General features: G+C 37.1%; 2 protein-coding genes across 2 annotated transcripts in view; one reads left to right on the forward strand and one right to left on the reverse strand.

Annotated features, from left to right (window-relative positions):
• The window catches only part of ppp2r5a (protein phosphatase 2, regulatory subunit B', alpha isoform), a 135,505-nt gene that overhangs the window by 14,835 nt on the left and 102,396 nt on the right, over positions 1 to 18,274 (forward strand). The gene's annotated exons all lie outside the window — the stretch shown is intronic.
• The window catches only part of LOC137488715 (uncharacterized), a 731,364-nt gene continuing 726,937 nt past the window's right edge, over positions 13,848 to 18,274 (reverse strand). Inside the window, exons 2-11 of the mRNA XM_087298063.1 lie at positions 17,219 to 17,345; positions 16,876 to 17,116; positions 16,496 to 16,769; positions 16,214 to 16,391; positions 16,016 to 16,092; positions 15,649 to 15,829; positions 15,292 to 15,540; positions 14,995 to 15,167; positions 14,763 to 14,911; positions 13,848 to 14,625 (exon numbers count right to left, since the gene is read on the reverse strand). Of these exons, the coding sequence (XP_087154189.1) occupies positions 14,882 to 14,911; positions 14,995 to 15,167; positions 15,292 to 15,540; positions 15,649 to 15,829; positions 16,016 to 16,092; positions 16,214 to 16,391; positions 16,496 to 16,711 (1,104 nt within the window). The 5' untranslated portion in view covers positions 16,712 to 16,769; positions 16,876 to 17,116; positions 17,219 to 17,345 and the 3' untranslated portion in view covers positions 13,848 to 14,625; positions 14,763 to 14,881. The remainder of the gene's footprint in view (positions 14,626 to 14,762; positions 14,912 to 14,994; positions 15,168 to 15,291; positions 15,541 to 15,648; positions 15,830 to 16,015; positions 16,093 to 16,213; positions 16,392 to 16,495; positions 16,770 to 16,875; positions 17,117 to 17,218; positions 17,346 to 18,274) is intronic.

The raw sequence follows: 18,274 nt of genomic DNA on the forward strand, positions 1-18,274 counted from the left end.
GCTATGGTGTGTCTTCAGGTGTTTAATCAAATTGCTGGTGTTAAATGATGTACTTTCCTTTCCACCCCTTGACACCGTAGCAAAACATATCTTGCAAACTGCCTTTCTCCTGTCTTTATCCTTTACCTCAAAATGTTCCCAAATCGCTGACATTGTTTGCTGCTCTCGGTGAAAATATACAGTCTGCTATTAACGCTCTCACACAAAGTTTTGGGGAGAATCTTCATTCATTGGTTCCCCCTAGACATTGAAGTCAGTTAAAACAACAAAATGCATCCACGTGGTGAAATAATGTTGAGAGGTATCGGCGCGTGGTATAGACGTTTTATGTACAAAAACGAGTACGAGTATTTCAACTTAGTATCGAACCAATACTGGTCTATTGAACACTCTATCCAGGCCTCCGGGCAAAGAGACAGAGGCTGCTGCCGTACTGACTCAAATGGGGGAAGAGGGGATGGGTGGGGGGGTTGTCTGATCTGTGCTGTGGGGTTTAGGCAGTCTGAACACATTAACAAATTTTCTGCCCTGCGTCGGAGCAAGGTGCTGAGCAGCAGGAACAGGAGGACGTGATGCCTTTTTACAAGCCAAGCATATAGGTAATTTGCCTCACTGACGAGACCAATTGGACGAATAGCCCACTCGAGTCTACGGGAGCGTCGAGATAATAAAATTTTTCCCTGTCGCGAAAGATTTAGCTACATCGATCGCTCGCCCGCAGTGGCGAGAGCCATGGTATGACTGGAGCTTTGAGGAGGGTGGGCTCCTAATAGCGAACTGTGATTTGTTCGTCCTCAGATAGACTTGGTGTAATTTGGTGCTTCCATAGTCTGTCACGCCTGAGGCGTTTCCCATAGTGAGATATCGAGCGAATGTTTGAAAGAGAACTCTTTTCAAATGAGTAGGATTAACTTTGAGTAAATTTAAAGTTAACTCTGAGACTTTTAGATTTTTGGGTTTTACAGTGTAGATTATTGGATTTTTATGCAGAAACATAGGTAATGTCAGTCAATTTTCACAAGGACTTTCACTTTTAAACAAACATTTAAAACATAAACTGGTATAAAGTAGGCTCATCACAATGGTAAGTTAACTATAGGTCTGTCTTTAATGGAACACTCCACTTCTTTGAAAATAGGCAAATTTTAAAACTTTCCTAGAGTTCAACAATTGAGTTATACCATTTTTAAATCCATTCAGCCAATCTCTGCATCTGGCAGAAGCACTTTTTAGCTTAGCTTAGCATAATTCATAGATCACATTAGACTATTAGCATATCACTCTTAAAATGATAAAAGAGTTTAGACCATTTTCCTATTTAAAGCAAGTAATTTGTTAAATAAGTAAAAGATTTATGCAGCTTCTCCTTTCACAGCAAATTTTGTTTTACTACAGGTAGTGACAATTTTGTTCTCTTTGACTCGTTGGATGGAAAAGTTGCTTTATTCGCACGTCTTTTATGCGATAATCCAGTTTTGCACATAAATTTAATTCACATTTTTGGATGGAAACATAGCTATTGTATTGTAAGGCTTAAAGCTTACGCTGCTATTCTGAACTAATTATCGGAAACAGAAAGCAGTTGAAGGATGGCGTGTTTAAATCTATTATTTATCTGACTCCATTGTAATTAATCTGACTCCATTAAAGTTGTTATCATCATTGATAAAGAGAAAGAATCTCAAAGCTTTAAGCAGGCAAAGTGGTTTATTAAGTTACATGATCAAATATACAGACATTAGAATGAAATAAACTAACATACTGTATAAAGAAATTAGCTGTAACGTATGCACTGCTGAGCAACAAAGACAATGAAACTGCCTTTGTTAGCATATGAGGCTATGCACCGGTGTGCGGGAGATGCAGAGTAAAAGCCATTCTCCCAGATCAACAGTTACCTTTCCCTATTATACCCTGACCAAAGCATTGTCAAACATGAGTGAAAACCAACCACCAAAACCAGCTGAACGTGAGAGCAAAGTTGAAGAGATGAAGTGGGGGAGAAGTACATTAACATACTCTCCTCAGGCCATGACCCAACAATAGTAAATATATTGTAGATTGAAATATAATCAATCAATGTCTCTGTTGATTTCATCACTAAAACACTGAAGTCATAAACTGTCAAATGACACCAAACATGACAAAGTTATCTGAAAGAAGAACACAAGCAGATGAACTGTGTATGGTGAAGATTACATGGTTACTGCAAGCAAATGGCAGAGATGTGTATCGTAGCTGTGAGGAACTCTGCCTCACCAGGAGGACCCATCCCATGCTTGGAATGTCTCAGTAGTTCTTCATTAGCATTGAAGGAATGTATATAATATTTTCTCAGTTTACGGACCCCTCTCAGGTTCATTGGACGTCAGAAATTATAAAAGGTCCACATGTGACCTCAAATTAAAGCTGAGTAGAGTAATCCAGTGTCTTCTTTGGCAGAGAAGTGCAGACTGATGATGATTATTATCAATGACGCTCAGAAGATATGTACACAGAACATCTTTTCCAGTCAGGTGTAGGCATAGTCAGATGATCACATGGGGACACTTGTCAGGAATTCTTGTCTGGATCCTAATGTCCATTTCACAAGATATATGTCCGTCTCTAGCTTAGCAAGCCAAGCAATCTCTGTTATCTGTGGGATTTAGTATATCTTGTGGAGGGCGTCTTCAATTCTCCAGTGTTTGTGTTTCACACTGAAGCTGCCTTTACCTACATGAACAGAAATCGATTTGCAGAGGATAGCAAGCCATGAAAACTGAAAGAGGCATTCATTGAACATGCTTGCTTTATTTTAAAAAGATAAAGTATATGCTTTGATATACAGGATTTAAGAGTAAGTGAAAAAGTTGTAAAAAACAAGATAGATAGATGGATAGATTGAAATAGTGTAATATATGTTGATTCCAAACCCCTCTCTGATAGTCGGAGCACCAACAATATGAATGAATATGGTGTAAAAACAAAAATGGGACATAATGTTTCTGGAAAAATGTATGTGTCTTTAAAAAAGTCAACCATTATTGACTTCAAACCTAAAAACATAAAAGACACTGTTAATATTTCTGAAAACATTAGTCTTTATAAAAAGGTTGGTTGACTTATAATAAGAGTATAAAATATTTAATGTGATCAAACTTAGAAATAATTGTTTTTGTGATGATTTAACTGTAAAAATAAAAAGTGATCTAAAAAAGTTAAAATGTCTCAAATGGATAAATCATGAATGTCCATTCAGTTATTGAAAACAAAAATTGCTGTGAGAAAGCAGAAAAGTAAGACTCAAAAGGTAAAAAGCAAAATGGTTTAGATGAACAAAAAGTAAATGAAAATTTTCCATATTGGACAGCACACAGCTTATGTAGGGCTTTCCAATATGAAAACATTTCAGTTAAAAAGAAAAGTTTAATTTGACTGTGTAGAGAGACAAATGGTATTGCTTATGTGACTGTATTTAACTGTGTGAATGTGTTGATGTGACCATGCTCCAACCAAAGGTACTGTAACAAAAGTTACTATTGAAAATTTTGATGCAAATTTGGTCCTGTTGTTTTAACAGGAAGCCCTTGAAATGTAAGATGGGGTTGTGATCGGGCTCAAAGATCCACACCTTGGTTTGTTATTAGAGCATGGTAAAAAGGACAAGTGCATTGATACTGAATCCTGCTGGAAGGAAAGCGTTTTCATGTTAATGCAATTGCGAATAACACTGTAGCCAGGTGGCAAGTTTTGTGCTCCTGTTTTATGGTTCAGCTGCAGCTATATGGAAAAAAGCAGAGCGGTCCACTTATAGGAGACAATCAAATCTAACATTAACACAGTTCACTAGATATTGTTTAACAATTCTAGTAGTCTATGTATACATGTAGTAGTACAAACAACTATTGTGTGTTTATGAGGAAGTCTGCATGTTTAACACAATCACAGGTTTAAAAATGCAAAAAGGATCAGTGCAGTCAGAGTGTAATAATATTAGGTTATTTCTATTAAGCTGTTAGCCCACTTGCAAATGACACTAATAGCTGGAGACCTTGCATAGCCATATTTGTCAAATCAGTAATAGTTTTACTTGAAGTTGAATTTTGGCTGCTTCTAGAGTGTTGTTCTGTGTCTTTAGATTGAGACTGTCTACGTCTCAGGAAATAGGGCGGAGATCTGCCTCTGTTCAGAGACCAACACTTCTGTTTAGTGTGGCCCATTTTTAAACAGGAGCAACAGAATCGATCTTGTTTCTTGCAAGGTATTTTGCTAGATTGTCTAATAGCTTTAACATCTTCATGACACCCTGATGCCGCTAATTCACTATGCATTTGTCTGCGTGACTCAAACTTTGTTCCCCAGTTCACAATGTCTTTAAATGTGTTTTGTGGTGGAATAGCACCAGCCATGAGCGCTTTCTGAAGGTGGGGCCTTGCATGTTCAACCAGTAATCTCAAAAGAATTGGATTGTTGCGTGTAACATCATCTATGCCAGAATATTCTTCGAAAAGTTTAAACAAATTTTCTGCATATGTCTCAAACGATTCTGCAATATTCTGTTTCCGGTTGTAAATTAACTCCCATTCAGCAGGGCTTTTACAACGCAGGTCACAAAGGCAGAGTTTTAGTCTGTTCAAGATCTCACTCTCAGACTCATTGAGGTGTATTGGCTGTATAATTTTGCCTTCAATAAAATTTGTGAGGCCTTATAGAGCAGAACATTTGGAATTGAGGTGAAAACAATTTGCCAAATGTATTTTGGTTCGAGTTGAAATGCATATTTGTGTCTAACAACTCGCCTCCACCATGGTTGGAAGGGCCCTTTAAGAGGGAATGGTCCAATCTCTGCTTTAAACGAGTTACATTCATGTACTGTTAAAGCACGTTGAATGTTTGTCTCTGTGCCGTTTGGGTGTTTCATAACCTTTAAAGCTAAAACAGGCACCTTTTGCAGAGATATGTCATCAGCTTTCTCCGATTCTGAAGTCATATGCTTGTTAGCTTTTGTGTTTCTGACAGGCATTAGTTTTTGCACAATCAATTTGTTTTTCAAATCTTCAATTATGTCCATGTATTTCTCACATCTTTTAGCCAAGGCTAATTGTTCTTCTAGTAGTTTGTCTAGCTGTGATTGGAGATGTTCAATTTTTTCCTGTGACTTTTGTGCTTCAGAATCTGCTGAGACCAGTTGTCCAGTTTTATCCTTTAAATTTGCAAATACCTTTTTTAGGTTATTGCGTAGGCTAGAGGCATTCAGGTAATTTAAAGCCTCAATGATTTCTTTGTGTTTACATTTCTTTTATTTGATGCCCACTGTTTTCCACCATATGGAAATGTCCTCACTAGTAGCGTCCAAATCAAGGCATTTTCTAGTGAGTTTGTACAGTACAGGCTCAACATTTTCAGTCCATAATGTAAACAGATCATATTCATATAAGTATTCCACTCCATATTGGAGGACATTTACTTGGACTTCACAGTGAGATGATTATCTGGATTATTCTGATACTTCTCGGCCCGGTTTTTCAAAAGGTTTAATCTGGATAAAATTGATCCGGATTTAGTAATCCTGTTTTTGCGATCTGTGATCACGTAATCTAGCTTACTTTTTGAGCCAGTTTTTCAAAGCAACATAGGATTGGATCAGTCTGATCCGCATAGGAACTTTTCAGGATCACTAAATCTGGATTACATGTGCTCAATCACAACGTAGATAGATAGATAGGCCTATGTAAAGAGCACCAAGTAGAATAGCCAGTGTGGGGTCAATATAACTTTATTTTTATTTGAAATGAAAACACACACACATTTAAAAACAATAAATAAATAAATAAAATAAAAACAATAAAAACCCCACCCCATTCTCTTCCAGCAGTCCGCTCATCTGAGACCTACATCACAAACACTATACATTGAGGATATTTATAATAAGTTTCAAATATAGATGTAAATAAAAAAAGACTTAATGTCAAAAACTCCACAATAAGTTCAGGCTAAAAGGCTGAATACGTTAAAGCCAATAATCACTATAGCCTGACAGATGAACAAATAAAATTAAAACTTTATGATTAAATAGTATATCTTGTAAGATCCAAAAATAAAATTATTTAATAATTTTTTTAAGTTTCGGAAAGCATGTGCTCTCATGAATAATTAAGCAGCCGGCTCTTCTCATAGGATAAGAAAACTCCACTATGAATAATAATGAGAAACCGATGCGTCATCATTGCACTTGCAGTTCTGTGCTACGTCGCCGATTTTGATCCCGCCCCAAAAATCATTTTAAACCCGGAAGCTGAAATTAGCTGACAAAAGCTCAAAATTATCCAGTTTTCCCCACAATTAAAGCTGATAGGTGGTAACATTGTCTTAACTGATGCTCAACACACACAAATCTGTTAATATAAAAAAAAAATGTTCTCCAGGGTGTCCTGAACCTTTAATGCTGATAATAATTTTAATGTTGAATTATTGTGTTTGAGACATATGCTTAACATCTGTAATCTTCTTCTTAAAATCTATCACTGATGTGTGTTTTTATGAATACAGAAGACTGGGTGGGTATTTTTGCATTTCAGTGGGTTTTTGTTACTTTTTGGGCTGGAATCAGTCAGCTACATCTGACAACAATGTGTGCGCTTTCGGTTTCATTTTCACTGCTAAGACTAAGAGCGGTTCACCTCCCGCGCATCTCCCAAAAGATCACTTTGTGCCACAAACTGAATGTTATTTAAAACTTTATTACCTGAAATTCACAGCCTATGCAGGTTCTGTTCACTAAAGTAAACTAAACACTAAACTAAGACTTTATTCAGAGGCGCGCGCGTTCCTGCCCTCTCTGTGGTAACAGCTGATGGTCAGCTCACATCACGTGTGATTTTGCGGTCGCAAATACATTACATGAAGACAGAAATTAAATTTTTGAGGTGAGTTATATCTTATAAATACAGCATGTAATGTATTGTAATATATATTTATATAGCGTATTTATTGTGTATGGCCATACACCCAAAGCGCTTTACAATCATGAGAGCGGTCTCTCCACACCTCCACCAGTGTGCAGCATCCACTTGGATGATGCGACGGCAGCCACAGGACAACGGCGCCAGTGCGCTCACCACACACCAGCTATTGTTGGAGTGGAGAGACAGTGATCGAGCCAATTGGGGATGAAGGGGATGATTGAGAGGCCATGATCGTAAGGGCCGATAGAGGGACTTTGGCCAGGACACCGGGGTTACACCCCTGCTCTTTCACGAGAAGTGCCATGTGATTTTTAATGACCAAAGAGAGTCAGGACCTCGGTTTAACTCCGAAAGTTCTCATCTGAAAGATGGCGCCCACTGACAGTGTAGTGTCCCCTTCACTTTTACTGGGGCATTAGGACTCACACAGACCACAGGTTGAGCTCCCCCTGCTGGCCTTACTAACACCACTTCCAACAGCAACCTAGTGTTTGCTAGTGGTCTCCCATCCAGGTACTAACCAGGCTCAGCCCTGCTTAGCTTTAGCTGTGGCATGTGACTCTTCTTTTTATAATTAATTGTGCAGCTCTAATATAGTGATTTGATGTATCCAACCAACAAATGAACCTGTTCTATTAGGATAAATAGATTTAGGAACACCAAGGCTCATTATTTCCACAAATGAATCGAGTAAACTCAAAATGTTCACGGGTCTATTTACATGTGAATAGCGAGATTTATTTGCACATGTTGCGTTTGGTGTGAACACAGCATCAGAAAGAAAAAGTTAGAAAAATTGTTACCGCTAATGACATGCTGAAATCATAAAAATTAAACTGGGAGCTCGATGTCTTTACATTGTCTTTGTTATACTTATTATATGTAACACTATGGGCCCTATCATACACCTGGTGCAATAAGGTGCAAGACGTGTTTGGCGTGATTTGCTGCTATTTTCAGACCAGTGCAACTCTAATTTTCATGTTTTGCACCACGTTGTTTAAGTAGCAAATCCATTTGCGCCACTTTGTGGACTCATGGGTGTGCTGGTCAGAAAAGGAGGTTTGTTAAGGAGCAGTGTTGGCTCATTGCTATTCTGAGAATCTGAAATAGACCGTGCCATTGACTATGTAAAAACTGGTCTAAAGTCTAGCGCAGAGTGCACAAGTTATGCACCTGTGCAGTCCAAATGCATACACATTGCTTAATACACACAGGATGTAGAGCAATAGACAAATATATTAAAATGTTAAAAAATATATATATTATTATGTACTACATGTGTTAAGAGTATGGAATGACTTACCTGTTTGTGTTGTCTTTGTGTGTTTGGAGCACGTGGGTTTTGTTTTGACAGCTGGCCATGTGCTCCTTGTCCGCGTGCTTTTTGTTTCCCCGCCTTAGAGACCTGGTAATCAATTTGCGATCCTCTCCTTCACCTGTTGCTACTTGATTTCTCCCCTATTTAGTCTCCTTTCGTCTCTTGTCTTTCGTCAGTCCGTTTTGCATGCTCGTGAGGCTTGTACGTTAAATCTATTGTGAGTAATCTGTCTTGTCGTGTCCTGTTTCCCCAGACTCCAAGCTCCAGCTTGTTTTGGTTTCGTTTTTTCTCTCCCTCTTTTATTTTGATACTTTGTCCCGTCATCCGGCTCGCTGTAGTTTGGTCTGGCTGTCCCATTCTCGCTACTGAATCTCCACCAAGGGAGAACGCCCAGCAGTACCCGTAAGGCTCTTCTTCTCCGGATCGTTTGGTATCGCTCTCTCGCCCCCTGGCGGTAATATCCGGAACTCATCTTATCCTTTTTATCTCTCCTTCTGCTGCCCAGTGAAGCCTTGGGAGCGCCCGGAACTGCGCCGATTTCTGAGTTCAGCCTTTTTTGAGTTTTGAACTGCCTTTTTGAGGATATTTTGTGTTTTTTGAGAAGAATAAATTTGTTTCACCTGCTATTAAATATGTTCCCTTTCTACCCTGACAACATGAGATATAAAAAAAAAAACACTAGGCATACCTCCATGCCTTCTTCACCTTGGGCGCTTTTTTATTTTATTCATGACAATTTGCTTATTCATTCATTTATTTTATTTTCGGCTTAGTCCCTTTTTTAATCTGGTGTCGCCACAGCAGATTGAACTGCCAACTCATCCAGCATATGTTTTACGCAGAGGACACCCTTCCAGCTACAACCCATCACATCTCACACATACACTACGGACCCTTTTTAGCATAACCAATTCACCCATACCAAGTCTTTGGATGGCGGAAACTCATGCGAACACGGGGACAACATACAAATTTCACACAGAAATGGCAACCTACCAATTTACTATGATCTTTTATGTGAAGCTGCTTTGACTCAATCTACATTGTCAAAGCGCTAAATTAATAAAGGTGAATTGAATTGAATTATGAGGCAAACATACTACCCACTGCGCCACTATGTCGCCACAATTTTCTTATGTATAATATTATTATTATTATTAGCAGTATTATTTATTATATGCATATTTATATTTGTTTTAATAAAAACAAGTTTAGATATGTCTACCTTTCAGCTATTTGAGGCATAAGAATAAGAACACATGTTTGGATATAACTCACACTTCATTTTTATTGTTCATTTATAAGTTTGTTGGAAATTAGAACTGAATTTAAAAATAGTTTTGAAACAAATCTTTGCGCTTAACAAATTAAATTAAATATGTAGGCTAATGGATGTCTTCAATGGAGTAAAGTAAAGAGAAAGAGGGAATGGGAGATGAGACTCTTATTGGCTTAATGCACATTATGCTCAAAACACATTCATAACTCTTTAAGAGAATAAGCACAACACTGTTAGACCATGCGCTGGGCGCAGAGCATATTTTTCTGTCCTTAAAATAGCAAAAGTGGATTTAGACATGCATTTAATGCCTTTGCACAATGCGCTTTAGACTTTGCGCTTAGATTGTTAAAATCGATCCCTTTATATTTATTGCCAATTCCAGTGACTCAGTGAGTAGATTTAATCTAATCAACATTTCAATTTCCTATAGAAAATTTGACCAATTTTAAATAAAGTCTCATTTCTTCTTAGATTCAACTTTCGAATTTGGAATAAGTTGTCTATATCGCATACCCCTCTTTTTCTTTGTCTCTCTTTCGCTCCTCTTATTCCACACTTTGCTATGCCATGAAGATAAAAAGCCCATAAACTCAGATGTTATCGAGAAATTATCATGTCAGTTGTTCTCAGTTAAGCTGGGAAAGGCATTTACAGTTGCGTTTATCCTGACATTATGACTCTCAAGGGATGGGCCATATAACCATGGTAACCACACGCCTGAGGTATTGATGGGCACCTCAACAAATTCAGTGACTTATTCAGCTTGTGCCCATGTATACGTGAGAACAAATACAAGCGAGCCAATCAATGACCATGTTTCTGATGTCCGCTAGATGTTTGCTCCATTTTGTGGTGAATACAGTGAGAGGGAGAGACACAGGAACAGTGGTATTCAGATCGCTTACATAAGGTGTATTAATAGAGCAGCAGTGGGGCTGTTTGAACCCCTCCAGCCCTGTGTGTGTGTGTGTGTGTGTGTGTGTGTGTGTGTGTGTGTGTGTGTGTGTGTGTGTGGCCTTCATTGCTATTCTCTCACTGTTAGACCCTGACTGACTGGAGAAAAAACAACAACAAAAACTGATGCTTACAGAAACCTGGAATAAATATAAATTATATATAATTTTTTGATGACACTTTCTTTTATACTAAATCGTATTGCCATGAGTGTTATAGGTTTACCTTGCTTTAGTCAGGGTCATGGTTCAGTGTTTATTTATGTGTCACAGGTGAAAAGTAAAAACTTAGACTTTTTTTTTTTTACTATGGTTTACGTAAAACAGCTACTAATATGTAATCCAGTGATTTGTATACTCAAAAAATATTGTTAGGGATATTTACAACTTTTTAGATTTATTTTAGACCTATATATATATATCTGACAGTGCACGCACAGCTGCGATACCAAGAGAAAACGTTGGCTAAATAATATATTCTGTAATCTAAACGACTCGGAGAGGACGAAATGAAATCTAAACTGGCTGCAAAATATATACACCATTAGTAGTTAATAGTTAATATTTACTCTTTTTATCTTTTTAATCTAGCAATTATGATAACTTTTAGAGATGATATCTGCTTTTATCAACTTTTCTGTCATTTATTTCTCGTTTGCTACTTATTTTATTAATTTGTTGATGTTAATATATTACATAGGCTATTTTATATACAAATCTAAAATCGTTTGCCATTCAAATTTTCTATTTAACGTCTATGCAATTAATGCAATACTCTATGTAAAAACTATTATATATTAACTTTTGGAAACAGCAAATCAACGAACTATGGGCTCTAGTTTGACGGTCCATGCGCAGGGCGCAAAACGCAGGGCGCAAACGCTTTCAGGGCATGTCAGAATGCATTTTTGCTAACTTAAGGATAGGAAAATCTGCTTTGCGCCATGGCGCATGGTCTAAAAGGGTTGAGTTTATTTTCTTTTTCAGGCACAGTTGGTTAGCAGTTGCCACAACTCACTACTGTTTGTTCTGGAGAAATTTTTTTTTTTTAATTTCTAAATATTTCTAAACAAATTTGAATAAGTTGGAGTTAATTAATATCTTTTCAGTTCCTTCTTTAACTAACAGTCACCGCATTTTAGCAGTAAGAATCTATGATACAAAACTCAATAAAATGTTTTGTTAGTTAATATTTAGATGAAAAAACAAAACTCCGTTGTGTATTAGTGAGTATGCAATAGATATGCAATAGAAGTTAGGTTTCAGTCCCTCATGTTTAATAAAATGAGGATGTGTGTGTTTATATATATATATATATATATATATATATATATATATATATATATATATATATATATATATATATACTCAACAATTTTGACTGCACTAATATCTTGCACAATCTTGTTTCTCTCAGGACGATGGCAGAATTTTTTCTGACCCCTCTAACTGAAACTTTGAACAGTAGGCTACTCTTGCACTTCCTTCACTATTGGGCATCTCATATCTTCTCATTCTGCAAAGGCTAATCTTTGCTTTTTCACTGATCCACTGCCATGTCCCGCTATACACCCGCAACTGACCTGCAATTAGCTAATTCTAATGTATTATTTTATTACCCGACCCGTAGTTTATCCGCATGAAGATGTATCAGGCTATTAGCTCCGATGTGAACATCTTGCGGCCGGGCCGTGAGAGTTAGGAGGGGATGGGTCAACCATCCGCCATTTCGGTTCAAGTTCAATGTGCAAATGCTGTTGGCAGTTGTCATGTGTGAGAGTTCAGCATTTGGATAGTAGTGTGTATGCTTGTTAGTTGAACACAGGTCTGGGGTGTGTTCAGGCGGAGTGTCGCACCGTGCGAGGCTGATGGCTGCTAGGTTGTCTGCTCATAGTGCAAGTAAAGTGTCATTCACAGTTCGGTTATTCAACATAAAGCCCTTTGAGGCCTGGGGCAGCAAGCGTTGGGGTTGCTAGCTGGTTTTAAAGGGCACATATTTTAGCCCTTTTTTGAGATTTAATACTAATATTATGGTTCTTCTGAGTGTGCCAATATAGGTTCAGATCAAAACGCAATTCAGATATGGTTATTATGCTGTGTTAAAAAGTGTAAATTTAGAGGTGTGTACACGGGTTGCTGTTTTGGGGTGTGTTGTTTAACATGATAATGAGTTTCGACTGCCCGCCCAACGTAACAAGGGGGCGGAGCCAAGAGCGCGTCTGCTTTGTGCACCGTATCACAGAGGCAGACAGTAAGAGTCATCATGAGTGAGAGGAACACAATTCAACCCTACATATATGACCCAGACTCGGACACAGATCAAGCAGAGTCGACTGTTGAGGAATCTATAATCTGAATGTGCCAGAATGTGTCAGAGTGGTACATACAAAATATTTAATGTTTTTGTATACTTTTACAGCCGCTATGTAACTATGCATGCGCCATCCGTAATTTGTTTGATAAAGTTCGCGAACGTCATGCGTTACGTCTAACACAGACAAGACATAAAGATATCCACAGAGATCAATTTTGCATTGGTATGATTTATTCGTAATTAATGAATATTGACGTTGACAAATATTGGCAGGTGCTTGTGTGGCAATTGTGAAAAAATGCCAACTGAGGCTGAAAATGTATGCTGCAGGGAGATACCGCAGGTAAATTTCCAGTTTATGTTAACGTTGCTGCTCTAAAGACATCGAATGAGATAATAAACAGCATAACTGTGTCGTGTAATAAGGTTAGAAGACGAATGGATCAACTGGAAATGCAACCCTCGTGCATGACGGAGCATCCAGGAATGGATCCCGTTTGCTTCAATATTTATTCCTTGCAAAATGCATAGAATATATACAAAGCAGACTATGGTCCCCTGCGACTTCGTGGAGTGCAAAAGTGAGTTTAAATAAATAGAAAGAATAGCAGGTTACCTTGTTCATGATCTGCATGCTCGCTTTCTTTTTAAGCACATTAACGCTGTGTAGTCAATACAATAGCGATAAAGTTGGTTTTATATCCGCACATTCAGAAGTCCCTGTATTGTTTATCATGATAGTTTAAACAATCGATCGTATTTAGCATGCAAGTATGACTTATAAACAACATTAAAACTATCTACTTGACTGTAAACAATGTTGTACTTTGTCATTTGCTGCTAATACGATTTCCCTATTTTGAATTTGCAAAGAATACTTTACTGAAATGATACTATTAAGGAGAATGTCCGAATATCTGAATATAAAACCAACTTTACCTCAATGTCAATAAAAATGAAATACGTACCGTTTTTCATTGCTGCTATTTCTGAGATGACAATTTGAATGACTTCATAAAAGGCTGAGTAATGCATGTACTTTTTATTGAAAAATAATTTTAAATTCACTAAACATTAATATATAAACTCTTAAAATATATAATAATCAGTATGGCATAGAAACATCAACCCTTCAGAAAAGATGCTTCAATTCCTGAGTCATATAAAAACTTTATATTGAAGTATAAATTAAAATGTGATTGGCAAATATAAAATGTATCCTTTTGCAAATATAAAATATAAACTCCAAGTTGTCACTTTGTTGAATGAAATACAATTGTCCATGAACATTAGAAAGTACAGTATATCTACAAACACATACAAACATATCAAATATACATTGGCAGTTGAATAAACAAAATATGACTTCTGAAATTTTGTTAAAGCTAGTTATTTTATAAAAAATAAAAATGTATATGTGATAACTCCCAAGTTCAAATTGTAGTGCAATTTCTAAAACAATGTTTCATTATTATGTCTCTGTTAGACAGTGCCGCTTTTTGGCTTATCGGAGCTTTGTGAGCTGGTGTTGGGGTTTCCTCGGGCGGAGAGTCCGTGTTGTGATTCCTGCCTGTGTGGTGCTGAAGATTCGAAGACAGTTTCCTGAAGAGCAGGGCAGCTATGTGGGTTTTAGGATAGCTATTGATTGAAGCGGGTCACCCTGCTGGAGATAGCCTCCTCCATCTCAGGTCGATCGTAGGCTGATGATAGAGCAGGTGGTATGTGAATTCCCAACACTTCATCAACATAGGGTGATGGGTCCACAAACACTTGGTTGAAGATGAGGTCCAGCAGCTCTTCTACATAACCTGTGCAATATAACAGTTATCTCTTTAGTAACTTAATTTTGTATTTTGAGTAGTGAGTTTTCATTGTGAATGTAAAGTGCAATTATTTTGTTTATTTATTGAATTATTAATAATACTATAAACATTTATATACATACCGAAAGTTTGCTGTGTCTTCACTTCTCGGACCCTATACTCTCCTTTCTTTGCCTTTGGAAAGGCAAGCTTGTAAATAGGTTTACCAGTTGCTGATGTGGCCTGGGGACGCCCGGCATTTTCATTGTAATGCAGTGCAGCCAAGTACAACCTAACAAAAAGAAAAATGTAAATGACGTACAATGACAAGACTGTGTAGTATTGTAAATATTAATTTCTGATCATTGGCTTTACCTGCATAGCATCCCCAGAAAAGGGAATACCACATTTTTTGGGTGCAAACCGCAGTATGACGCTGTGGAAAGCTTCAACAGTTGACGTCTGGTGGTGAGGACTTAGCTTGGCCACATCCTTCAATATTCTCTTGTTAGCGAGAACTTTCTCCAGCTTGTAGAATGGCATCGTTGCTAAACAAGCAAAAATTTAAGGTATTAGAGTCGAAATCAAAAACAAATCTGAACAATGAAACAAGCTCTATTTTGAATTAGTTTTAATCGCAAAGAATATTTTATTTGTCTGTATACAACTTACCAGCCGACAGCCATTTGTTCTTGTCTCTGCTTATCCGTTGCGGATGCAGACAAGCCGGAAAATTGGGGTCTTCATGTACATGTTTGTCTTGTACATGGTTTAAGATAGAGGTCCACTTTGCCACTCTTTCAGGACCTGTTGTGGATGATGCAGCAGTCCAGTAGATGTGGTTTTTGATGCTATGTAACCATTTACGCAACTTCTCACACCCCTTTATCTGGCATATCTTGTCCAGTTTTTTAGAAATTCCTGGAAATTAAAGAAAAAAAGACATCAACACAAAAATAATATTAAACATGTAAGAACTGTAAATAGCAATTTAATCTTAAGTAAATTAATAACTGCTAAATTACATACCTTTCTCGATATGCCACACATCGTAAAACTGAGTGACATTTCGATCCCTGAGATATTTCTGTATTTGAGGATGTCGGTCTGTGATGATGCATTCCAGACGAACACCGCAGGCATCCAACAGGTCAAGGCTTCTCTTTAGGCCTTCTTTTTCCATATGGTAACTGCCACCCACCTCATTACTCTATAAAATTTTAATTAAGGTTAAAAAAAAAAAAAAAAAAAAATTTATATATATATATATATATATATATATATATATATATATATATATATATATATATATATATATATATATATATATATATATAGATCACACATTTTCAATTCAAAATATTATGCTAGTTCACATAATACTTTTCTGTATTACCTGGACTAACTGTAGGTCGACCACTGTGTTAGTTGCAAGGTCCATCATTGTATAACTCCCATACTTGGCCGAGTGACCTTCAAGAACAAACCGTACATAATTATTCTAAACACATTTTTGGAAAAATTGTAATGTATTTCATATTATTTTTTTTATTAGACTGTATTGAATTAGAAATTAAATCTTTTGACTAAATACCTGGGGAGTCAGCCCTCATATCTCCTCCAACAATCACATTCTCTCTTCGACTGAGCTGTTCTAGCATTTCACTCTGCCAATTTCTCCACTTGTGGACAATAGCAGGTTCAATGCAAAGTCTTGCATGACGGCGAAATGAATTATATTTAAAAATGTGTAGTTTCATTGCAGCAAATACCTGACAACAGAGAGGAGAATTTTTAGTACAATGTGCATGCACCCTGTGACAAAATTTATATTATGTTTCTAAAAGAAATGTGATAAATTTTGATAGATAATTACCTTTTCAACTACAAAAAATGATGCACCGCTCAAGTAGACTGCAGCAGAAAGATGCAGGTTGCCAGCTGGAGTACTACCAATAATTGGCTGACTGTTCCATTTTCTTACAAACTCGCAGTGTGGGCAGACTTGCTGTACGCTCAGAAATGTCCCAAGCCTTTGTGACTTTACATCACATCTCCTCTGACACACTGGGCAGTCTCTGAAGAGCTCCATGAGGCATGTTTCATAGACAATGAACTTGGCAATGTTATGAACTGGGCATTCTTGGATTCTGTAAAAATAAATATACACATTAACATAATAAAAAAAAAATGATGATGAATGTTATGATGACAATACACAATCTTTCAAATAATTTACATAATGCATAAACTCACGACAAGTCTGTTGGTTCAGTTGCAGATGTGCATTCCTCTGCAGGGTCAAATGTCACATCCGAGTCTTGGGCTATAATTTTTGACTCTGTCAAAGTCTCTTCGGCTTCTTCTTCTTCCTCCTCCTCCTCCAGCTCCAGACGAGGTCTTTTTAGTGAAGGTTTGAGGGGTGTCAAAGTCAAAAACGCAGTAGAGGACGCTGATGGTACAGTCAGTTCAAAACTGGAAATTGTTGTCGGGACACCTATAGTGTAATTTTATGATTAATCTCATTGCACGTTTATAAAGATAATAAAACACGTTTCTAATGCAGCAACTTAAAATAAACTGAGAAATGTTAACCTACTTGTACTCCTGCGTTTAGCCTGAAGCGTCCTAAAAGACAACTGGGTGCCAACACTGTGTAAAGATGTGTGAAAAGGTTCTGTCTGGCAAGCAACATCCACCTTGTTGCTCTTTGTCAACGTCGTGGCCTTTGTAAGAAAACATACATGTTTTAAAATGACCTTTATTTGATTAAAACATACCGATCTTATTGTAAACAACTGCAGACCACGTGCAAGTACAGTGAAAAAAATTACAATAAACATACACATACAAAACAAACTTTAGCTGTAACTTAGTCAGTGGTAATGCTTTATTACAATGTTTAATTTTTTCTACGGTTTCTGTTTCTGATGGCTAAAACCCCTTTATGTACACATTACCACTTAAAGATTCGAGTATTTAGACTGTTTTAGAAAAGCACAATAGCTGTAAACGCGCAAACATCCGAAGTAGCTTTAGCCGCAGATGCTATTTATTTCTGCTTAACATTACAGTATACACATTACAACAAACATCCCACATAAACAACAAACTTTAGCTGTAGCCAGTACTGGTTACTGCTTTATTACAATGTTTATATTTTTCTATGGTTTCTGTTTCTAATGGCTAAAAGCCCTTCTTGTACACACTACCACTTATAGCTTCGATTATTTAGATTGTTTTAGAAAAGCATAATAGCAGTGAACACGTGCAAACAAACATCCGAAGCAACTTTAGCGGCTTTTAACTTTTAGATGCTATTCATTTCGGCTTACGATTACAGTACAACAAACATTTAACAACAACAAACTTTAGCTGTAGCCAGTGGTACTGCTTTTTACAATGTTGCTATTTTTCTACGGTTTCTGTTCCTAATGGCTAAACCCCCTTCATGTACACACTACCATATGCAGCTTCGAGTATTTAGACTGTTTTTGAAAAGCACAAAAAGAGGTAAACACGTGCAAACAAACATCCGAAGCTACTTTAGCCGCAGATGCTATTCATCGGCTTAACATAATTAGAATACTAAGGCTAGAAGTACATAAAATGTAATACTTACTTGAAGTGAGACAGGATCACGTATTGTAGGAAC

The sequence above is a fragment of the Danio rerio genome, chromosome 20 (genome assembly GCF_052040795.2).
Source record: "Danio rerio strain M-AB ecotype USA chromosome 20, GRCz13ab, whole genome shotgun sequence".
NCBI classification, from domain to species: domain Eukaryota; kingdom Metazoa; phylum Chordata; class Actinopteri; order Cypriniformes; family Danionidae; genus Danio; species Danio rerio.